Genomic DNA, 25516 nt, shown 5'->3' with positions numbered 1-25516 from the left:
AGCATCCCTAATCAAATGTTACTCCAGGTGCTAACTTTTGGATCTCTAAATGTTCTCTAAATTCTTTCATCCACACTATTAGAAAAATCTCTGTGGTTAAAGTTACTGATTTGTGTGTGAACATTCTGCAGTCATGCTATTCATGTGGTATTTTTCAACTGAATTGGGCCTTTTTTTTTCTTTTTTCCTTTAAAAGAAAAGTGTGATCAATTTACAATATTGTCTTACCTTCAGGTGTATAGCAAAGTGATTTAGTTACATATTTTTTCAGATTTTTTTTATTCTAGGTTATTATAGGATATTACATATAGTTCCCTGTGCTATACAGTAAATCCCTGTTGCTTATCTATTTTATGTACAGTGGTTTGTATCTGTTAATCTCAAACTCCTAGTTTATCCCTCTCCCCTCCTATTCCCCTTTAGCAAACATGTTTGTTTTCTATGTCTGTGAGTCTATTTCTATTTAGTAAGTAAGTTCATTTGTATCATATTTTAGTATTATTATTACTTTTTGGCTGCTCTGGCAACATATGAAAATTCCTGGGCCAGGGATGGAATTCACAGCACAGTAGTGACTCAAGCTGCTGCAGTGACAATGCCAGATCCTTAACCCATTGTGCCGGAAGGTAACTCCACGTATCATATTTAGATTCCACAAAAATGTGGTATTGTGTAACATTTGTCTTTCTTTGTCCAACTTACTTCACCTAGTATAATATTCTCTAAGTCTATCCATGGTGCTGAAAATGGCATTATTTCATTCTTTTTATGGCTAAGTAACATACCATTGTGTAAATATGCCACATCTTCTTAAGCCAATCGTCTATTGCTAGGCACCTGGGTTGTTTCCATGTCTTAGGTGCTATAAATAGTACTGCTATGAACATTAGGGTGCATGTATCTTCCTGAATTAGAGTTTTTGTCTTTTCCAGATAAATATATACAGGATTAGGGTTGCTGGATCTACTTTTAGCTTTTTTTTAAGGAACTTCCATACTGTTTTCCACAGTGGTTGCACCAATTTATATTTGAATTGGGTCTTTCTTAAATTTGAAAATTTTCTTAAAGTTTTTTATCATTGTTGTTTAGGCTTATTGAGCTATTTTTCAAATTAACAAATGGTTCATATCATACAAGTCTAAATTTTCCTCTAGTTTTAAGGCATCTCATAAAATCTATTATTTAGTTATATCTTGATAGTCATACGTGAGTAATTTCCTCAATACTTAGGTTTTTCAGTAATAACAGGGAAAAGTCACTCAATTAAGTATGTCTGCATACAAATATTGAGAGTATTTTTTTTCCTAAGTCAGTCTTACTACACACAGACTACTCCCTTCCCACTAACTCTTCCTTACTTCTGAACTCCTTGCACTAGTTCTAATCTAGCAATCGGTGATGTAATTTCCCGTAAATTGTTTTCTCTGTCACACAACTTATTCTTTCTTATACCACATGAGAACAATACAGAAAATATAAGAATTTTATGAAAATTTTCATTAATTAGTATGTTTGAGGTTTTAGAACACCAAAAGAAGAGTTCTCAAACTTTAGTGGGGCTAGGAAACATTTGAAGATGTTTGTTGAAATTCAGATTCCTAGGATCCATGCTCAAGAGATTCTTAATCCAATAGAATCAGAGTAGGGCCCAGAATCTGAATTTTTAACACATAGCCCTGGTGATTCTGATGCAGGTGTTCCATGGACCATACTTTGAAAAATACTGCAGGACTTCTGCCTGTAGTAAGTATTTGATACCTCCAGGTGACAGGAAGTATTCTGTATTCATTCAAGTAGTTTAAAACTATGTTTTCCAAAGTAGGGTGTACAAATCCCAAGAGACTGGGCAAAATAATCCACTGGGGTAGGTAGAGGATATTAGAATTATCTTTTTATCATAAAAAATTAGCTTCATCAATGTTAAACAAAAGACTGACATTTGACATTTACGAGAGAGAGGGGGAATGAGAATCAGAAAGGAAATATCAGTAACAAAAATTCTGGAAGCCAAAGGAAAGATAATTACGTGGTAAATGACTAGCAAACCAGAAATGTTGAAACTTAAGCTAGTAAAAGTAAACTTGCCCTGTATCGCAGAACTGAGGAAAGATTTAGAAATTTGAGTCATCAGATACTCCTAAAAAGTGGAGCTGAACACATGTTAACTATTTCTATAAAAAGCAGTTAAATCCCTCAGAACCCTTTCTCAACACCAAGCATTCAGGCAACCATACTTCTGCCATCGGAAGAGAAGAGAGGAGATTTGTTCTCTGCAGAGACTAAACCAGAAGAACTCTGGAATCAGAGGCATCAGGCAAAGTGGAAAGTGAGTGAAGCTTACTGGAAAGAGGGGAATTAAGTGAAAATATACCTACTGAAAGTGCAACTCAGTCCTCTTCTCTACTTGGCTCCTAGACTGCTCAAATTGGCAGAGTCTATCTAGAGAAACTGATCAGCCCAAAGAAAATACATACAGACATAACAATTAGAAATATCACCCCAAAGAAAAATCCTAGTCAAAACACTTTCCAATGAGACCCAACCCTAAATAAGATATATCTGTGGCTCAAAAGAATTTCAATCATTTAGCTGTTCACTTTTAAATACTGATTTAAAATTAACTCATCTTTAAGAAAAGCCTAAAACACAAAAGATCAAAAATAAAAACAACAAACAAAACTAATACTTGAGAAAACAGAGGTAGCACAAAAAGCAAAAGCAAAATAATTCATTGGGTTGGAGGGAAAAGATAAGGAAGTCTTCCAGATAAGAAAATTAGAAGTTCAGCTCAGAAGATTCAACATATAAAAGTAGTAGTTCATAAGATCAAAACAGAAAAAGTAGAGAAAAAGACATCAAAGAAAGAATTCAACAAAATTTCTCAAAAGAGAAGGATGAGACTTTTCAGACTGAAAAGACACATTGAATATCTAGCACATATTGAAAAAAACTTTTGAACACTGGGAACAAAGAGATGATTCTAGTGTTTTCAGAAAGGAAAAATTAAAAGCAGGTAGCCTATGTAGTAACCTAAGTATCCATCAACAGATGAATAAAGAAGATGTGGTATATATGTACAGTGGAATGCCACTCAGTCATAAAAATAATGAAATTTTGCCATTTGCAACAACATGGATGGATTTGAAGGGTTTTACACTAAATGAAACAAGCCAGACACAGAAAGACAGCAAATACTGTATGATACCAATTATATATAGAATCTAAAAAATAAAACAAACGAATGAATAACAAAACAGAAACACTCACAGATACAGAGAACAAACTAGTGGCTACCAGTGGGGAGAGGGAAGGGGGAAAGGCAAAGTTTAGGGGTAGGGATTAAGAGGTACAAGCTACTAAGTATAAAATAAATAAGCTACAAGGGTACACAGTTCAACATGGAATATAGCTAATATTTTATAACTATAAATGGAATATAACATTTAAAATTTGTGAATCACTATGTTGTACACCTGAAACATATAATATAGTATATCTACTACCTCAATTTAAGAAAAAAAAGCAGGTCACTTACAAAGGACTAGGAATCAGTAGTGTATCAGAATTCTCAAGAGCAACACTAGAAACAAACAATGGAGCAATATCTTTAATATTTGGAGGAAAGAATGATTTCCCAAGATCTCAAAAAAAATTTATCTCCCATATTCTCTTTCTCAGATAGTCACTAGAATATGTGAACAATAGAGTAAATAAAGATGGATAAAGAGGCGTTCCCGCTGTGGCACAATGCGATCGGTGGCAGCTCTGGAGCACTGGGATGCAGGTTCCATCCCCAGCCCGGCAGAGTGGATTAAAGGATCTGGCATTGCTGCAGCTGTAGCATAGGTTACAACAGTGGCTCAGATGTGATTCCTGACCCAGGAACTCCACATGCCACAATGTGGCCAAAAAGAAAAAAATACACACACACACACACACACACACACACACACACAGATAGATAGATACGTAGATACATAGATAGATAGATGAAGACTAGGAAAGAGCATCCAAGAGAGAAGAGGGAGAAAGATAACTCCCAAGTTGATGGTAAAGGGAGACACCAGGATAGTCATGGTAGGTAATCAGTTCAAAATGGAGTGGGAGAACTCAAGTCTTTTCCACTATCTTTTTCATCACTTTCTTTGTCATTGTAATCTCATGCCAGTAGTGATAGTACATAGAAAACCAAACAAAATAAGTAAATAATTTATAATGATTAACTGCTGAGGAAAAAATAAAGATGTCTCATAAAGGAGATGCTATCCTGGATAATACAATAATCTACACAGTTTAATACCACTTCTCTGACAATGATTCTAAGAGATAATTCAAGGAAAATAAGTTATCTACCACAATGTGAACCTTAGAAAGTTATGCACCTGGAGCAGACAGTTTTCATTTTCCACTTACTTTGCATCTTGTACCCACAAAGTTTTCCTAATACCTTCTTCAACACAAGGATAATATTTAGCCTAGAACCCCTAGTAGCAGGTCCAAATCATTACTAAAACCATACCAAGTAATTATAAAACAATCTGATTCTGGTTTCAGAGGGATGGGCCACAGTTCTGGTATTCCAGGGTTTAGAGAAGAATTATATCATTTTGGTCCTCATTTCAAACTCCTTAATTACTTAACCTCCTAAGACAAATAAATGGATATCCTTTTGATCTTGTACCTATTACTGCCACACAATTGTTTCCTCTAGGCTCCATTCTGAGCTCAGAGAGGATGTTTATGTTCCAACTACCCTATTTTATCACCTATCTTCTCCAATTCTCTCCTTATTTCACTGCAATAACCTTCACCACATAACCTTTACTTGCTACTTCAGGTTTATATTACTTAGCAATAATCTAAAAATAGCTATTAGTCCCCAACATTCTTAATATTTTATAATAAACGACAAAATAATTTGTGCTTTTCCTATGACTATGACACCTTTTTATTCCTACTGCTTTAATCAATACTTGGGGCATTATCTTGATTATCAACAAAGCTTTCAAAATTTAAATTTTATTCACAAAATAATTAGCTAGCCTTATTTTTTTCCCTCCAAAAAGTTCTATCAATACTCAAGACCAATATTCTGTTGCCTCCTCTCCTTTACCTCACCCTAAAGGCAATATTTAGATAAATATTTACAAACATATTCATTACTAAATCATGTCCTAAGTTTTATAAAAGTGGTGAAGGTTCTTTAAATTCTACAAATTATAAGAAGAAAAAATAAGCTAAAGAATTCCTTGATCATCCAGTTTTAAATAAATTGCTCTCTAGTGTCAAAAAGCAAAATAGCAGTGACATTTTTATTTATACTCAACCTTTCATCTAGGAACATGTAATCTATAAGAGTGACTATTACCCCAATTTTACCACTGAGGCATAGAATTACAGAGATTGAACTGAAGTGAACTCAAGGGGTTATCTAATCTCGCTTCTATCTCCAAGAATGACTGCACTTTAACAATCCAAGAGATATGTCCACTTTATTTTTCAAAATCTCCAGGGAAGATGTTACAACTTGCCTTAGCAATTTGCTCTGATGCGTAATATCCCTTGTTTTACTCATAATCCAAAACTTCAGATAAAAAGGAAAGAAAACCCAGTTTCCCACCTCCTCAGTAAACGCTTTTACCCAGATGTGGTTATAAAACAACCACAAAAATAAGGAGATTAAGAAATATGTATTTCAGTAATAAAAACTTCTAATATCACTTCTAATATCTAGTCAACTATTCACCTGTTTAAATTAATACTCATTTTGAAAGGAGTCTGGTATAAAAAAGTGATTTACACCTATCTTAATTTCATAATAAATATTTCCCATTAATAAGAAAAATAATTTCTAACTATTAGATGTATATTTATAAGTCCTAAAGATAAGAATAGCAAGATAAGAATTTAATGGAAACTTTCTGGGTGTCATGCATTCTACTCCACATATAATATTGCATTGAATATTCACATCAATTCTACGAGGTAGGCCTATTATTATCAGTAGTTTTCTGATAAAGAAATTGAGACTCAGACAGGGCAAGTTACCCAAAGTCTTATGGCTAGTGAAGGACAAAGTCAGGATTAAAATCTAGACAGTTTGGTTATGTTTTACTGTCTTTCTAATACATAGTTAATAAATTTTAGTTGCTATTATTATTATCAAGCTACTTTAAGATTTATGGAAAAATATTTATCTGAAAAAAAGGTTGTTTTTTTTTCAAATTCCCATTAGTTCCTCTATATATTCCCCACCACCACGCCCTGTCCCCAGATCTAGTTCCTCTATATTTTTAAATATCAAAGATCTGGGAAATATAAGCACCTTCTAAAAAACATGTGTTCATTTGACAAGTAATACCTTAAAATTTGTTTTTTTAAAGTTTACTGGACTTTTACAATTTTTTTCTTAGGCCCATCCAGATTTACTTTTTAAAACGTATATGGATACTTTTAAAGTGAATCCCAGTTGTTTCAGACTTTATTTACTGTTGCGAAGAGCAAAGGTGTTTCCAGGTTTTATTACTATGCTAAATGGGAAGGAGCAGATTTGAGATTTGACGCTAGGTTAAACTGGCTTCGATCTAAATATCTTATAAAATATCATAACCAACCAGAATATTTCCTCAATTCTATACATAACTTTTAACTAGGGAAATTGCCAACTATATTAGCCATTTTTTTTCCCTGAAATACTGTTGTTTTATCAAAGTAAGTTAATGCTGTTAGTGCAAAAAGATTACATCTGTACAACAGCTGAATTTTTACCTTTTACATATAACGCCTTCTTAATATTTCAGTTTATTAGCTGACACTGATATGTAGAGGAAAAGAATATTTCCAGAGTTATAAAAACTCTGAAATTTAATTTATACTTCAATATTTAATACAAATTACCTTTTTCATTGTTTCCTTTCCCACTGTTATCTCATGCCCATCCTGCCCCATGCCATTCTTAAAGAAAAGAATTCGGGCTGAAGTCTTCTCAGTAAGTTTCTTCATTCTACTAGAAAGAACAGGCTTGGTTTTCCGTCTTTTGATATCAGTAGGAAACATCAGCCCATTCATTGTCCAAGTAACTTTCTTCATCAACAACAGATGGTCTAGAAGAGAATTTTTTTTAAGTCAAGTCAATATTTGGCTTCAAAATTAAAAATGGACACATCATGCTTCCCCTCCCCCTATTACCTATATCATGTACACTGGCCTGTCTCCATTTAGATGCTGGTTTTCTGAAATGCTACCACCAGCTTCCCACTAACCGTGACATAAGCTGTAGCAAGCTGTCTGCTCTGATAGCCTGCATAAATCATCATTTCTGAAGGGAACAGATGTTCAGGGTATGAAAGAGTAATACCACAATTTAGTCCTAATTAAAATTCACCTTAGCATGCCTCTATCACCGATCAGATGCACTGGGCTGAAAGTTTCCATTGAAAGGGTCCAAGGTCCTTTGCTTACTATAAAACGACATGGGTCCTAAACGTTTGAGTTCTTTAGGGGTTGAGAAAACACTTTTTTCTCTTTAATATGATTATTATCCATGTTGCTGTAAAGACGATGACCTCTAAAGAGTAACCTTATATGTAATTCTCCTACGACTAGAATGAAGGTGACTTCTAGGACATCTTTGGCAAGAGATTGAAAGTATTTCACAAAAAATGTAAACTGGTTTTTCATTAACAATTTACTCTGACCTATACAATTTCAAAGATGTGTGTAAGAATTTAAGTTTCAAAACTCCCACTAATATTAATGGGAGTGCAACTAAATTACCATGTATGACTTTGAAAATGTAAGGGTAAGAACAGAAGTCTAGTATGTTGCATACCAAGTTGCTGTCAGCATTTCTCTCTTTTCAAGAGGTTTCATTTCATAAATAAATAATTTGCACCTGAGTTACTTATTTTATATGTGCACTCAATTTATTTTAGATTATATTTTCTTTTCACATAAATTACAAAAACATAATGATTCCTTCCTCGTTTGCTCTTTATTTGTCCTAATAAGAGAAATAAATTATTATTGGCACATAACAAAAATAGCTGCATTTATTTGTTTGCCCAAATTTCCAAATAACTCTTTGCTATTAGCATTTACCTTGAAAGAAGCATAGCCTCTTTGACCTAGAAATGGTACTTTATATAAAATCTGCTAGTTCTAATACAAAACATGAGCCAATGGTTGTAAACAACCTTCAAGTCCCAGAATGGCTACATTAAACGTTAAAAAAAAAACACAAAATACACACACTCTCTTTCTCACACGCACACACACACTCACACATACATCTACATGCACACATACATACAGTCGAAAGAAATATGAGCAAAACCTGTAGAATAAACTAAAACTAGATTATAGACATGATTAAGCCTTCAAGAACAGAAAAAAATCTTAATAGAAATTAGTTACATATTTTGTCACTTTGTAATCTGAATTTGATAGGAATTAGAATTAGAAAAATAAACTAGAAGTTGAGATAATATATGTCTGAAAGAATTGAAAACAGGTAGTCAAAAAAATACTTATACATGTATTTTAATAGTGGCACCATTCACAACACAAAGATGGAAACCAAATGTCTACCAATGGATAAATGGATAAACAAATTGTAGTATATACATATGATAGAATATTTTTCAGCAATAAAAGGAATGAAGTACTGATACATACTACAGTGTAGATGATCTTTAGAACATTATGTTAAGTAAAAGAAACCAGAAATAAAAGGAGAGACACTACATAATTTCAGTTATATGACATATCAGAACAGGTAAATGCATAGAAACAGAATTCACACTGACTGTTGCCAGGGGCTGGGAGAGGGGAGAAATAAGGAGAAACTGAATAGATAAGGGGTTTTATTTTGGAATGATGGAAATGATTTGGAACTAGACAGGAGAGGTGGTTGCACAGCACTGCAAATGTACGAAATGCCACAGATTGTTCACTTTTAATAATTAATTTTATGTTGTGTGAATTCCACCAAAATAAAGAAGGAGGAAGGGAGTTCCCTCACCACATGGCCTATCAGGTTAAGGATCTGGCATTGGTCGGGTCACCAATGTGGCTTGCATTCAATACCTGGCTCAGGAACATGCTCCAGGTGTAGCCAAAAAAAAAAAAAAAAAAAAAAGAGGAGGAAGAGAAAGACTAGTAATGGTTAGTCTCTCTCTGAAAATTAAAAAAAAAAAATCATCTCTCACTGGGAAAAAACTAATAAATTCTTATAGTTTGATATGCATTTACCCACAATCTGGATACCGCCCCACACCCCCAGATGCTTTCCATGGTGGAAAAGGTATAAACCTTTAAACTACGTTTGAATCTCAACTATGTTACTTAGTGTACCTAGAGGATTACATGTAAAAGTACTTAACACATTGAAGTCACTCCATAAACGCAGGCCCCTTTTCCCTGAAATCCCACTGTTTACGATGGAGCCCTAGAGGATATTAATTGCTACATCAGAGTCCAACCAGAAACACAGAATCCACTCGGAGTATTTGAGCAGAGGGACTGTCTGCAGGGAATCAGTAAGTGATAGAAAGACCAAGAAGCAGCAACAAAGGACAGTGCCACAACCCAAAGAGGAGCAACAGCAAGAAATCACTTCCACCAAGGCTAGAGGGAGGTGTGACAGGTGTCCAGTTTTAGAGAATCTTAACAGTAAAAATTTAGAGAATCTTCCCCTTGACTACTTAGGCCAGGACAGGATTAGAGTGATGCTAGTAAAGGGCCAAGAATGCAAAATTAAGGATGCACACTTAGGGTGGGGCAAGGGCACAAGCCTCAAAGTGAGTGCCTCCTTAAATTTTGTCCATAGGTGGTGCTACACTAGTCTCTCCCTAGTCCCAGCCCTGGCTTTGACTCTTCTTTTATCTCTTCCATATGCAGAACTCCTTAAATCCTACTAAAAATAATGCTATTAGCCAGGCACTTCTTAAATACGATTTATAAGTGTTACTCACTGAGTCCTCTCAACAACTCTGTGAGGTAGGTAATAGCACTATCCTCATTTACAGGTGAGGAATTGAGGCACATAGAAGTTAAATAACTTACCCAAGATCTTGCAGCCTGTAGGTGGTTGTGCTAATATGAATTTAGTTCTAGAAACTGTTCTGTTTCTATCATATATTTTCTGCCACCATCTCAAGTTCAATACATTCAAAACAAAATTTCACATCTTTTTGCACAAGTTGATGCACCCTTCAGATTTCTTACTTCTGTCAGTGTTTCCACTTTGTTCAGTTATCCATTATCTTAGGGAAAATTTGAACCCTTATCTCCTATTCATTTCTCTCCAACTAATTGCTTATTCATTCAATGGCATTTATTGGGTGTCTACACCTCAAGGCACCAGGGTGACACGCTTGAATAGGACAGGATAGCTTGTACAGATCACAGCCTCTGTGGAGAGGGGACATCTGAGTGGAGAAGATGGCCTGATGAGAGGTTAGTCATGACAATCTGAGGGTAAGAGCACTCCAGGAAGAGAGAAAATCTAGCACTAATTCTCTGAGGCGAGGATGAGCTTGGCATGTTTGAGAAAGAAAAGTAAGTTTGGACAGGGAGAGAATGTATATGGACAAAGCCAAAGAGGTAGAAAGGGGCCAGATTGTCGTAGGCCAGGATAAGAGGTTTGCATTTAATTCTGAATGTGTTGGGAAGCTGCTGGAAGGTTCTCAGCAGGGCAACTTTATGAAAAACAGACTATAACAAGGCATATGAAACACTGGTGGGGCCCCCCAGACTGCTTTTACCAAGCTAGTGCACCCAAACTCCAGCTGCTGTGAGTCCTGGCCATTAACACCTAATAGGTGACCCTTCCCCTGAGAACTGCCCTCCGCTGAAAGGAACCTGCCACCTAGCAAGACATGCCTGTGAGGTGATGCGTTCTTCTCTCCTACCCAGGGGGACAGTCCACAGCCAGTGACTGACTGGGGGATACAATAGCCAGGCCCTTTGCCCCAGGGAGGGGCAGCTCGTTGGTATGCTTCCTGTCCTAGGCTGAGGCTAGACTTCAGCTGAACACAGAGCTTGGCCCAACTTCTGGCTCTACTCTATGCTCTTTCCCTCACTCCTCCAAAGATTTCACCTGAGAGTCTTCCCTCATTAAGTCCCTTGCACAAAATCCCCATCTCAGGCTCCTTCAAGGGAACCTGACCTCAGAGTCAAAGAAGGAAAACCTCTCAACTATTCTTTCTTCACAATAACTCAAGCTTCATTCCTTTCCATTCCGAGCCAGACCACCTGACCATTTCTCTCAGCCTCCCATTATCTGCAAGAGCTTCCCAACTGTATTTCATCCTCTTCCATTACATCTGGCACTCTATACTCCAACTCAGCTAAATTTCCCTACCACATTAGTTTTATCATTGCCTGATGAAAAAGTTCTGGGAGTTACCTTTTGAAGTTTTCCAGCCAGTCTCTGTCTGTCAGTCAAGCAGTCAACAAATACTTACTGAGTGCATCCTATGTGCCAGACCCTGTGCAAGGAACATGAAATAGACATGGTCCCTTCACTTAAACATGTCTAACAGAAGAAGTTTACTGTCAGTCTGACACTATCCAAACATCCTGGTTTTCTCTTACCCTAGTTTAAAGTGCTATTGCTATCTAAGCTGATCTGTTCATTACTCCTTGAGTATACTAATCTCATCTTTAAGCCCATCCTTCACCTATTAAGACTTAAGTACTTCTCAAGATCCAGTTTAAGATCTTCCTTTAGTGTTCCAACCTATAATAACCTGTCACCTCTTGAATCCTTTGAGAATTTGTAGCCTCAAAGGAATTTGTAGCCTCATTCAATGTTTGAGAACTTACTACATGCCAGGCACTGTACTACATGCTAGGGAAAAAGCATAAACCATCTGGAATTATTATGTAAATGCTTTGTAAGTGCATATCCTATTTCTGCTTATTACTTAAGCCCTTAGAAGGTAGAAATCAAGTTTGCATTTCTTTTTTTTTTTTTGTCTTTTTGCTATTTCTTGGGCCGCTCCCACAGCACATGGAGGTTCCCAGGCTAGGGATCGAATCGGAGCTGTAGCCACTGGCCTACACCAGAGCCACAGCAACGCAGGATCCAAGCCTCGTCTGCAACCTACACCATAGCTCATGGCAACGCTGGATCATTAACCCACTGAGCAAGGGCAGGGACCGAACCCGCAATCTCATGGTTCCTAGTTGGATTCGTTAACCACTGCGCCACGACGAGAACTCCAAGTTTGTATTTCTTATTACTTGCTGTAAGGTTATATAAGTTCACTGCACATGGTATAGTTACTAGATGTTAACGCTTCCCATGCATTTAAATGTTCAATTGATACAAATTTAATTTTAAACAACTTTTTGAAAAGTTTTTGATGTTTTGATTTTTAGGGTCACACCTGCGGCACATGGAAGTTCCCAGGCTAGGGGTCCAATTGGAGCTGCAGATGCCGGCCTACACCACAGCCACAGTAACACGACCCAAGCCACCTCTGCAACCTACATCACAGCTCACGGCAACGCTGGATCCTTAACCCACTGAGCGAGGCCGGGATCAAACCCACATCCCTTGGATAGCCAGGTTTGTTACCACTGAGCCACCATGGAAACCCCTTAAATAACTTTTAATAACATACCAATTATGCAAAATGAACTTTATTGCCTGTGTGTGTACTTACTATCTTTATACTGTACCTTTCCCCAGAGTGAAATTAAATATGACTGATCTACCACTTTGATGTTTATTAATGACCACAATCGTATAAAATTGTTTCAGGAAAAGAAGAAAACTTGCCAAGGAGAATTGCTTGGCAGATGAAGGTTTAGAAGAAGTGGAATAGTTGGGATGAATTCAGAGTATATTTAAGGTAAATGCATATATTTTCCTCAAGACTCCATTTGGGGGTGACCTTTTCCAGGAAGGCTTTTCCAGCTTGGATACCTCGCTCTATGCTCTTTGTGAAGACATCTACCACTACACCGACCCCACAGCACTGTGACTTTGTGCTTTCTTGGCTAAATATGCAATGCTTACCTGGCACATGGAGTAAGTGCTCAATAAATACTGAAAGAATTAATGAACAAAGCTACCTTTTATTCCAGTAAAAGGAATTTATTAATAATTCTATTACCTGAAAACATCTAAGGACGTTACTCCACTTAAAATATAGGCAGCCTAAAATTTTTTTAAAAAAATCACATTTCTGAAGTTCCAAATAAGTTTTTTGAAAGAACTCTAGGTAGATCTAGGAAAATCACATAATAAGGTAAATTTTCAAATAAACTTGAAAATATCATTTATAACATAAATTATATACAGTTGTTTTTAAAGGTATTCCTACTTTCCAGGTCTTTGTTGATAAACACAAAAAGACTATTGGAAATATACAAAACTTCTTATAAAGATTTTTAAACCAACCTGTAAAGCAGCCTAATAAATTAATACTAATGATGACTAAAACACATTAATAATATAATAGATAGGCAGTAAAGCATGAAGAGCGTGGGCTCTGAAGCCAAACTCCAGGGATCTGAATCTTAACTTTGCCTCTTACTAAGTCTGCAACCTTGGAAATACCAGTCAATCTCATTTGTCTTAGTTTTCTTATCTGAAAGTGGGAAAAATAATTCCCTTACTGTATGGATGAAAGAAATTTCTACATATAAAACACTTTTGTGCAAATATGAAACATAGTAAATGCTGGTGATATTATTGTCCTCATGATTTTTACCAAGAACTTAGCATATAGACAGCAGTGTGTTAAGACTTTGAGCATTTCAAGGATATGGGATGTGTTTTTATCTATGTGCCTCCAGTGTCTGGTACATTGTAAACAGTGTACTTGTGGATAATAAGTTGGTCATACATTTTCAGTGTAAGCATTAATTCTCTACTTTACGCCAGCACTGAAATAGTGTTTATCCCATAGTAAATGCTCAATAAATATCAGGTAGATATTAACTTCACTCTTTTTTTTTAACCACTGCACCTGTAGCATATGGAAGTTCCTGGCCGAGGGGTCCAATCAGAGCTGCAGCTGAGGGCTATGTGACAGCCATAGCAATGGCAACTCCAGATTCCAGCTGCATCAGTGACTTATGCTGCACCTTGCAGCAACGCTGGATCCTTGACCCACTGAATAAGGCCAGAGATTGAACCTGCATCCTCATAGAGACGACGTCGGGTCCTTAATCTCCTGAGCCACAATGGGAACTCCTAACTTATATTTTCCTGTATTTTGGAAAAACATTACATTTTTATACTCATAATTAACATGCTTTTTCATTACCACATCCCTCTTTGAATTGACTCAGAAACCAGCATATGTATCATGAAGGACAGTTCAGAGTAAGAAGCAAAAATGTCAGAGTTCCCATTGTGGCTCAGCATTAATGAACTCGACTAGTATCCATGAGAATGAAGGTTCAATCTCTGGCCATGCTCAGTGGCTTAAGGATCCGGTGCTGTTGTGAACTGTGGTTAGGACATAGACACGGCTTGGATCTGGTATTGCTGTGGCTGGGGCATAGGCCAGCAGCTGCAGCTGCAATTCAACCCCTAGCATGGGAACTTCCAAATGCTCCAGGTACAGCCTAAAAAGGAAAAAAAAAAAAAAAAAGAGAAGAAGCAAAAATCATAGACTTAGTGCAGCCATAAAAAGGAAAAAAAAAAAAAAAAAGAAGGAAAGTCATGGACTTAGTGCATTACTTTGCATTGGTAAGAATTGTAAAATCTTGGGGTTGAATGAAACTAAAAATTATTGATTCTATCTGACTAGGAACCATGAGGTTGCAGTTCCATCCCTGGCCTTGCTCAGTGGGTTAAGGATCTGGCATTGCCGTGAGCTGTGGTGTAGGTCGCAGATATGGCTCGGGTCCCAAGTTGCTGTGGCTGTGGTGTAGGCCAGCGTCTACAGCTCTGATTAGACACCTAGTGGGAACCTCCATATGCCGCAAGAGCAGCCCTAGAAAAGGAAAAAAAAGACAAAAAAAATTATTGATTCTAACCACCCATTTCATTTACAATTATTCATTCAACATACATGCCAACTATACATTCTCTGCTAGAGACTCTGCAGAGAGAGGACTTCAGAGTTCTCAGAAGACAAGAAAGGAAAACAACACAAAACACAATATGGCAGGTGATTGGTCAGAGATGTCACAGGGTATTGGAAAGCTTGGGGTAGGAGCACCTGCCACAGCCTGTGGTAGCCAAAAAGGGCACCCCAGAGGAAGGACATGAGGTAAGACCTGAAAGATACACAGAATGGGCAAAAGAGGAAGAGCATTATCCAGGGAGAAGAAACATTATAGGTGACGACCCACAGTCCTGCAGCAATATGACGGACCACTGGGTAGAAAGTGAACAGAGAGGCCAGAGATGGAGCAAGGCAGGACGTAGCCTATGCCAATCACAGCCTCTGCACAAAGCAGCATGTCTCAATAGCGTGGGCCATGGACCACCTACGTGAGAACCAATTGGAGAACGAGGAAATCCTCATACTTAGCGACACAAGATGAATCTTCTCTACGTCACTGCTCTAAGGATATATGCCTTCATATGAAGAAAGGTAGTGAGGGCTGACAGCCAGGGCAAGCATTATTACATCCCGAGGTGAGAAGAAAAACAGAACCTGACTCTTCCATGCCAGTATGGAGCAGCTGAGGATACTTAGCAAAGACCTGAGTAGGGTCTGACATACTCAGGAGGCTACTCAGGAGAGGAAGGGGATTAAGCGAGGCTTGGAGTGGGATGAATTAGGAGTAATCAAGTGGTGAGGGTCAGGCATATGGGGCAGGAAGCCAGCCTGAATATTAAAACAAGAAATTTAGGAGTTCCCTTTGTGGTACAGTGGAAACAAATCCAACTAGTAACCATAAGGATGGGGATTTGATCCCTGGCCTTGCTCAATGGGTTAAGGATCCAGTGTTGCCGTGAGCTGTGGTATAGGTCACAGATACAGCTTGGCTCCAGCATTGCTCCGATTAGACCCCTAGCCTGGGATCCTCCATATGCCACAGGTGTGGCCCTAGAAAAGACAAAAAAAAAAAAAATTATTACCATCTAAACTCACTTTGAATTTCTCAGAAAATATACTAGTCATAGCTAACAAATGCTTTCTACACCTCCGTCTTTTTTTTTTTTTAGTTTTTTTTGACGTATATTTCATTTACGATGTTGTGATAATTACTGCTGTGCAACAAAGTGATTCAATTATATGTATATACACATCCATTCTTTTTCATATTCTTTTCCCATGTAGGTTATCACAGAATATTGGGTAGAGTTCCCTGCACTATACAGCAGGTCTCCATTGGCCAGTCATTCTCTGTCTTTCGTTAACTTTCGCATCTTAAAACCCTGACATCTGTCCCAGGTTATCAGGTACCTTTGTAAGAATTAGACAACAGCTCCCCATCCTCTCTTAAGCTCTACTGTCCTTCAGCTGTGCACAGCAGGGAGCAGTGGCCCTAAACCTTCCCACACACCATCTCCTTCCTTACTTCCTTACTTTCAATAAGAGTTAATAAGCACCCACTGTATGTCAGGTACTGTGAGAAATACAAAGAAAAGTGTTAAATGAAGAAGAAGGCCTCCCCCACTCCCCAACTACCAAAAGAAAAAAGATTGAGGGGAGAGACTGTAAGAAAGGGCATTCCTGAGAGGATGTGGGAAGACTGAAAATCTCAGATCTATACGTTCCTGGGAGAATCATTTATCCCAGCACTCCACTTTGGACCATTGTCTGGTCTCAGACAAACATTAGCATAACCATTAGCCTCTCTGCCATGTAATTATTCTTGGGCAGGCTTACTCTGGCCCCCTGCCAAACAAGAACACTCACAAATCTACATATGAATTTGGGGTAGGGGATTTTTAATATACTCCTTCTAAATGTCCACTCACAGTTTACAGCTGAGCAGGCTGTTCTAATGAGGTTTTAACCCTCCCCTTCACTACCACCTCATTGGAATATGGATGGTTCACATGGTACCTATGTGGTCCTTCAGCCAATCACTGAGCAATATTTAGTGAGCATCTATTAAGTATCAGGTCCTGTGCCAAAAGACGATGGTGAACAAGGCAGCCATGGTTCACGCCCTAAGTAGAGGGGAGAAAAGACATTTTATTTCACTGGTAATTACAAATCTGAAGATTACAAAAGGGGACACTGAGAATGAGCTTATCCTTTCCAGTGGGGGCTTCCCTAGAGAGTAGGACCATACATACAATGCCTATTCATCCACAAATCTCAAAAGCAGGAGCCTTGGAGTTCCTTTTTGGAGAGTTCTTCAATCTCCTCCTCATTAACACCCACTTGCCAAAGAAGGGGTCCGAGCCTCACCTCACATCTGGTCCTCTCCTTTAAACTTGCTAGCTACACCTACTGGGTTCCAAAGCATCATGACCAGACCTGTCCCAGTCTTTCTCTCTAGAAAGTTAAGAGCCCACCGAGTAAGGATAGAGGTAGCGCCTGAACTCTGGTGAAGTTCCAGTGAAGCTTTAGCCTAACTTTGGGGAAAACTCCCTTAAAGGGCTACATCCCCACCAAGTCCCCTTGACTGTTTACATTCATACACTTACTCTCTTGCAGTACTCAGAGTACATTACACCCCAACCAGAGTTTACATTTTATTTTAAAGAGCCCACATCCTATTTTATTTTCATGGTTCTACTTATAACCAATCATGAGAAAGATAAAGTGCTTTCTAGCCCACCTCTGCATTAGAAGGTGTATCTACAATATCACCACATTTTTTAAGTCAATGCCTACCATAAAATTAAATAAATCTTAGTGCTCACCACCTCATAATTTTCCACTTCATATGTGCTAGGCAAAGAGAATACTGCTTTCTTCTGTCACCAGAATAAAACCAGCAAACTTGCAACTTCAAATCCATGAGCTCATTAAAAATCTTATTTTTAAAAACCCATTCTCCTGTAGTTGGGCAATAAACTCAAAAATACATTAATGCTCTGACTGTCAAGTAAATATAGATAATGACATTAAATATGAACAAGCACATCGTTTCATGGGCACAAGATGAGTTTATAAAATATAAATGCTCTGACAGTAAGAAAACATACTGCTATATTCAATTATATCATCAGCTCAAAATACAATTGCTTCTATGTTTGGTAAACAGATTAAATCCAGGTCACATTCCTGTGTTCAACTGAGTTTCTAGTCACTCCCTTTTCTGTAAATACTTGCGTTCTTTGTTTCTGCATGTTCTTAAGTGTCATCATTTATTGCTATAGGCGTGATGGTTATCCTTAACTAATAATGACAGTGGTTGTCATTAGATTTTAACTCACTAACACTAGTCTGACATATCACTTGAAGTATGTCTTCAATTTAAATTTGATTAAAATTACAAACATCCCATCTATTGTGCCAATCAAAATGTTGTCACACTTTCCCTGAACTTTTCTATGAACTTTCTTGAAATAAGTTATGGCAGCTTAAACTTAAGGCTAGCCTTGGGTCATAAACACATTTTAAAATACGACTCTTGGAATAGAGCAGAGCAAAGCCACTTGGGGCTCCTTTTATAAAAAGGGACTTGATTTTAACTTACATCCTAGAAAAATTCTCCAGGAAAAAAAGCATAATATAGTGAGAGTTCAAAGGCTCTAAAGTAGGTTCCTATACTATGCAGTATAAATAAGTGCTCAGTAGAAATTTTATTTGGTGGTATATATTTTAAGACCTTGGACTTAGCAAATACCTTTGGTAGTAAAATCAGGTACTTATGACTGCCTGTATGAAAAGCTGGTGGAAAGGTGTCGAGCAAAAGCTGGAGCAAAAGAAGGAAAACAGATAAAGAGCAGGTGGAAATACAACATTTTAGATGCCTATAATATACAGCAGTCTTTTACACACATCATCTTACTTACTCCTCATAATGATACCATAAGGCATCTACTGTTGGGCTCAACTTCTGGATAAGGAAAATGAGGCTTAGTGAGGTTAAGTGACTTGTTGAGGTTCACAGAGTAGTTTGCATCCCTGGCAGTGATGAAAAAGTAGAGATAAATTATTTTTGTTTTTGGCCATATTCACGGGGCATGCAGAAGTTCCTGGGCCAGGGATCGAACTTGTGCCACAGCAGTAACCAGAGCCACTGCAGTGACCATGCTGAATCTTTAACCCACTGAACCACCAGGGAACTCCCAAATGATTTTGTTGTTGTTGCTATTGTCCTGAACCTAGGCAGATATTCTGGGAAGGTAAGAGTGGACACAAAGTTCTGATTAATAGCATTGAGATTCTAACAGCCTCTGGAATCTTAGTTGTGTTTCTCAATGTTCTATTTAAATGGGGCTTATAGATATTTAATTTTCAAATAATTTATCTTTTTTTAGAAAAATAAGAAAATATTAATTCTATAAGATATTATTACCTTTGTTATACAGGTAAGGACACTGAAGCACAGACCAATCTGCCCAAGGTCTCCTAACAGGGACTAGAAACTTGCAAGATCACCTGACTTCAAGTATAGCATTCTTCCCACTAAATTATGCTTTTCTTTTTTTTTTAATTTATTTTATTTATTTATTTATTTATTTATTTGTCTTTTTGCCATTTCTTGGGCCGCTCCCACAGCATATGGAGGTTCCCAGGCTAGAGGTCTAATCAGAGCTGTAGCTGACAGCCTACGCCAGAGCCACAGCAACGCGGGATCCGAGCCACATCTGCGACCTACACCACAGCTCACGGCAACGCCGGATCATTAACCCACTGAGCAAGGGCAGGGATCGAACCCTCAACCTCATGGTTCCTAGTTGGATTCATTAGCCACTGCGCCATGGCGGGAACTCCTAAATTATGCTTTTCTAATGTCTCTCCTAATAGATATTTGAAAGCTTCAAAAACAAATGTTTTGGAAGGCAAAACCCTGAAAGAGTACATATAGAATATATAAATGAATTCTCAGGTAAAGTTGCAAACAGGGTAGGTAGACAACTGCCTAAAAGATCTGATTTAAATATTACTGCAAATGACTGTTTCAGTTTTTAAATTCCCTCCTTTTGTTTCCATGACATTATTTGTTCTTATGATACCACCCTTTTCATTTCCTTTGTAACACTTAACACTGTCAATAAATGTCTTATTTAGTTCTCTATAGGCTTATGTCTGTTGCTTCTTTGGCCTTACTGGAACACAAGCTCCATGAGACCTCTGTCTGGTTCACGCCATATCCCTAAGGCTTGGAACAATGCCTGGCACATTGTAGAGCTTGATAAATATTTCTTGATGAAATGACTGAATGAATGAATGAATGGTCTCTCTTTAACTTTTCCTCTGCCCCCTCAGACAAAGAACCATGATTTTTTTTTTCCCACACAGTCTTTCAGCTCTAGTCAGGGAGATAGTCTCTACATCTGCTTTACCCAAGTAGCAAACAACTCAAGATGATAAAGACAGTATTTAGAACAACCCTTCTGAGTTAATATCCTAATAAGAATTAAAATTTATCAGATTTCTTCGTAGCTATGACAAAAGACCTTATCCAAAACCCTTAAGGTTAGATGTGATTCCAAAAATAGAAAATTTTGTTATTTCAAAAATGTTAATACGTTGCATGTATCAAATATTATGTAATATCCCCAGCAAGGTCTAAGGTAGCAGCCCATAATCAAACACATTATTTTTCAACAAAATAATCGATTAGTCATACCAAATAAGATTCTACTATCAAATGAGTTATGAAAAAATTGTATGTCATCTGCAATTTGGGGTTTTTTAATTGCATATAAGACTGTGGATTTGTAGCACTAACTCAGGAATTGTAAGGAGAAAGTAAAATACACTTGAAGCACAGGCTGAGTTTATGGCATGCAGAAAGTATTCAAATTATCAGGATAGTTACAAGTGTGCAGGCATCTTCATTAAACAAGTATAGCCTCCATGTACGTATATACAATATATACAAATTCGACAATTCATGAATATGTCAAGAATTTAGATGTTTCTCAATTTGATATTTTGACAGTGTAAGGAGATGCTGCCATATGCATGCTCTAAATTTTCCTATTTGCTAAGGATTTTTCTGGGGGGTGGTGGGGGGGTCCATTTCTTGTAATGATACTAGTTTAAGTCTTTTGGAATAGGGAAATACACAAAATATATGCCTATAGTTTTACCCCCACTTATAGAAATAGGAGAATCATGTGCTGTCTCAGAAGAGATTTTCTTTCTAAAGATAATATTTTCCTGCTTTTGAATGTATGGAAGATAAGATAGACAATCTTACCTAATAATATATTGTTCAAATAATATGTTAATAGAGAATTTGAAAACATACACCCTAACTCCTGCTGCAGCTGCCAGAATTAAGTCGTGGTTGGTCACCCCATGGGTGAGCATCACAAAGGCCAGTATTAGCTTTGGCAGGACTAAAGCAGCCATGTAGACAGCACTGTAGCACTGTCTTGTGATCCAGCAGTAAGAATAGAAAGGTGTGATATGGGCAGTGGGTCACTTCTTAAAACTTGTGCTTTTAACACAACCATTTAAAAATCAACAAATTCAGGAGACATATAATGGAACAGAATATAATGCATGAATTCAGGTTCATTAAATTAATGCATTTTTTGAAAAACAAAATATGACAGAACATTTCATTATTGACGCAGATAAGAGAAAAAGTGTTATGCTGCTATTTAGAATGTGTCTTGTGTGTCGTGGAATTGAAATATTTCCAAATCATCAATAATTAAAATGATGAGAATCCATCATTTCACTGACATTTACTTCTACATGAAAAGATGGCCTATTTTAAATGTGCTCACACATATTCTTGTCAATCACAAGCTGTCACAGCAAATTATTTCATTTTGTAGATCACATGGCAGTTAGCAGAAATCTCTAGGTTTAAATTTAGATCTTAGGTGTAGTATCAAGAACTCTTTTCATGGATATTTTTTCAGTGACTACATCTTCACAATACAGTATTTAAAAGATGTAAAATCCTATTCATAATACTCAGTTTCACTTCTTGTTAACAAAACTCAGGACTGAAATGAATCACTGTAAATGATAACTCTGAAAGCCAAATAATAGAATAGGATATATAGGAAAGAATGGAAATAAAAAACTGAAAAAGAATTAAACAATCAGAACTCCATATAATGAAATTTGGACCTAATAAATTAGGTCCAAACAGGTTTTTTCCCTCATCTTCATTAAGACACTTAAGCAACTGGAGGGCATGAACCTTTTCTTATGCTAGGTTTGCACTGCCTACGCTCCTAGCAGTTATAAAGGAGCTGAACTCATATGCCCCATGAATCTGATGCAAGAATTTTCACTATGCCACCATTAAGCAGAAAGTCCAGGAAACTGTAAATAAAACCTAAACTGGATGCCCAAGAATCTGAGATCATTAAAAATGTCTTCTCAAACAATCCATTAACTACATCTTCACAATTCTAGAGGAATCATTAATAAATTTCAGAATCTTCAAATGCCAGAATTATAAGACCTAATAAGATAGTTGGTCTTCATCAACAATACTTATAAAAATTATTTCTGTTTTTCCCACAGTTAATCTTTCTGCTTAGGCATTCAACTTCAAATGTAAGAATTACTCTAATATTGCATTTCAACAGACATGACCTTGGCTTGACCTCTATATGAAAGCTTTGTGTTTAGAGGTATGTGATGAATAGCTCTCTGGCTTTCTATTAAATCCAGTGCCTCTGGTTGTCAACAATGATGCTCAAAAGGGGTAGTAATGAAGTTAAAAAATCAGAGATGTTCTACAGGTCTCTTTCTACCTCAGTAAATCTGGAAGTAACTGTAAGGCAATTTTCACTAATTACACTGCTTTTCCAAAAAATAAAAAAAAAAAATGAAGCAGGGAATTATAATTGTTAAAATATACAGAGACTTACTTGGTCTTTCTGTGCCAGAAATAAAGTAAATTTTCCTTGGGAGGACACAAAGGATTTGTTTTAATTCTTTCTTTTTTAATTTGGAAATCAGAGATGAAGGAATAATGACATGAGTGAGACTGAGTCTGTCTCTGATCTGGCCTAGTACCTGGGACATAGTAAGCGCTCAATGAATGTTTGCTGAATGAATAAAAATCAGTGTATCAAATTAATGACCAATTACTGACTCTAATGCCTGATGTTAATTGTACATAAAATATTTATGTTTATTTGGAAAGATACAACAGTAACACCACATTTTGCCAGGTGTTTTCCTCCTAGTTACCCTTAGAAAGTACATTTTTTCAACTTCAGAGAATGCTTCCCTACTTTAAATTTATCTACCATCTTTAAAGCTATTCACTCATGTTTTATTTTTATGGTACACTCATGACAAGTTGGCATATTATTGATTATCTATAAAACTCATGCAAGAAAGGTAATTTTAACCTTATATGAAAAAGTATATGTGAATATGTACGTAATATATATGAAATCTCCCTACATGCCTCTCTAAATAAATACATATATAATAAATTGCATATATATAATAAATTATTTGCATTTATATTCTTGTTCTAAAAGAAACCAAATATCAGTCTTTAGGCTTATAGGCTTATCTATAAGCTTAACTCAGATGAGTGGCTTTCCCCCCATTATACCTTAAGTCTTTTTAACGGACATGTGATATGCTAGTCTGTGTCCAAGCTTACCTACAATTTCTTTTCTCAAAAGACAAGGCACATCTGCCACCTGCTCTACTCTGTGTCCCAGCAACAACTGTCGAGCAGCATAAAGATTGATTATCAGTCAAAAACCATTCCACAACACCAGATTTTGGTGGGTTAAGCTTGCTGATCCAGCAAGAGATGGTGTGAAATTTTCAGGAGTGTGTGCCAACATTTTGGTGCTAAAAGAACAGCAGTGCATGTCACAGTGAAACACAGCCAAAGATATGCAGACAAAGCACAGAAGTTTTTTGTTCTAGACTTGGCTTTAAAAGAATAAAAGAGAAAACAAAAAGTAGGAGGAAATTCATTTTGTACATTTAAAAATCATCCACTAAGCTTAGTCATTTGTATAATCATGTTATTTTAGGGAAACATGTCCAGGAGATCCTCTAAGAAGCAGAGCTATAAATAATGTTTATATATCTCTTCTATAATACCATCATCATAAGAAAGGCAAGTACTTCTTATTAATAAAAATAATCAACAATCTTAAGGAAGCATTCATTACATATATATCTGAATATAAAAAAGTCACAGAAACATTTACCCACAAAGACTCATGCTTTTAAGCAAGCAGATGATTCAATGAATACAGAATAAAAGCAGCCATATTTTAAAATTAAAGCAAAATTTGAAAAATATATGGGTCTAAGCTACTACATAGGTAATTTTTACTGAGTATTGTAGCAACAAGTTTCTTTGCAAGGATCGAATTATCTTGAACTTTCTATTGAATTCAAGTTATTTATTTCCTAATAATCAAGTATCCTCAAAGAAATTCTAGTATTACTTTATACAATAACATTAATAGAGGAAGAATTTTCATCATTTCATCTGTAATGAACTCCAAAATTGTTTTTCTTCTACTTATGCAATTACTGCCTAGACTTGCCTTTGGTTCACTAGCTTAACAGCAGAAAAAAAAATTCTAATAAGGTTTAAAAAGCAGAGGAGAGTACAGCAGTTAGATACACTGAATTTGTATTATGGCAAAGTTCTTATGTCTTTTAAATGAGATTACCATATACAGCACTAGGTAACAGACTCTGGGTATGACATACATGCTTGGTAGAATATTCTTAGACAGTGGTACTTTTATTTCTCACTTAAAATGTATTCTCTCCCACTGAAGAAAAAAAGGTTTCTTTATTTTAGAAAATCTCCACATTTCTGAAATGTTAGAAACAACAGTCTTTTTAAAAAGACCTCACCTATAAGTAATCTAAAATATACATATTTGTATTTTGTATATATAATTTACATTATTATAACATATTTTATATGTTACTTTTATATATATAAAATATAATACGAAAATTTCAAGGTTAAAAGTCAAGCTGCAGCATTTATCTTATAAAAAATTGTATTAGGAAAATCACATGTATATAAGAATTATATGTTCATTACTGGCCACATTTCCATAATTATGTTAATGCCATCTGAAAAAAGACCAAGAGTATAAATGAATAAATGATACTTGAAACTTTGAACTATTTTCTGAGAGAATAAGTCTAATGAATTATGTCTGTTGAGTGTCACAGAAACTAAACAGTAAATTCAATAATCTCTGATTTAATTTATTATATTTTCACCATTTAACCTCCTGCAGGCTCCCTAATGTCTATTCAGATCTATATTAAATTAAGCACCAATGCTAATGAAGGGCAATAAACGTGGCTGTCAGTGGATTTTTCTTTCATTAAGCACATTATCCTCTTACTGAGCTGTAAATGCGTAAACATTAGTTTTGTTAAACCATGCAAAAAAGACAGGATGAAAATCATTTTTTAATTGCACCCCTCAAGCAATTTACTATGTGTGGGGGTAGGGTACATTTTTTCCCTTT

General features: G+C 36.4%; 1 protein-coding gene across 9 annotated transcripts in view; it reads right to left on the bottom strand.

Moving 5' to 3' along the window:
- LOC100517025 overlaps nt 1-25516 on the bottom strand; it is a 431209-nt gene that overhangs the window by 368609 nt on the left and 37084 nt on the right. For 7 of the 9 annotated variants that reach the window (XM_021085287.1, XM_021085289.1, XM_021085290.1 and 4 more), the window contains one exon: nt 6898-7103. The exons of 1 other annotated variant lie outside the window; for it this stretch is intronic. In XM_021085287.1, the coding sequence (XP_020940946.1) occupies nt 6898-7103 (206 nt within the window). Of the gene's footprint in view, nt 1-6897; nt 7104-16991; nt 25514-25516 lie in introns of those variants that run through there. One more of the 9 variants, XM_021085292.1, reaches the window with a different exon arrangement.

The sequence above is a fragment of the Sus scrofa genome, chromosome 2, assembly GCF_000003025.6.
Source record: "Sus scrofa isolate TJ Tabasco breed Duroc chromosome 2, Sscrofa11.1, whole genome shotgun sequence".
NCBI classification, from domain to species: Eukaryota; Metazoa; Chordata; class Mammalia; order Artiodactyla; family Suidae; genus Sus; species Sus scrofa.
This window is presented reverse-complemented; position numbering and strand designations above follow the sequence as displayed.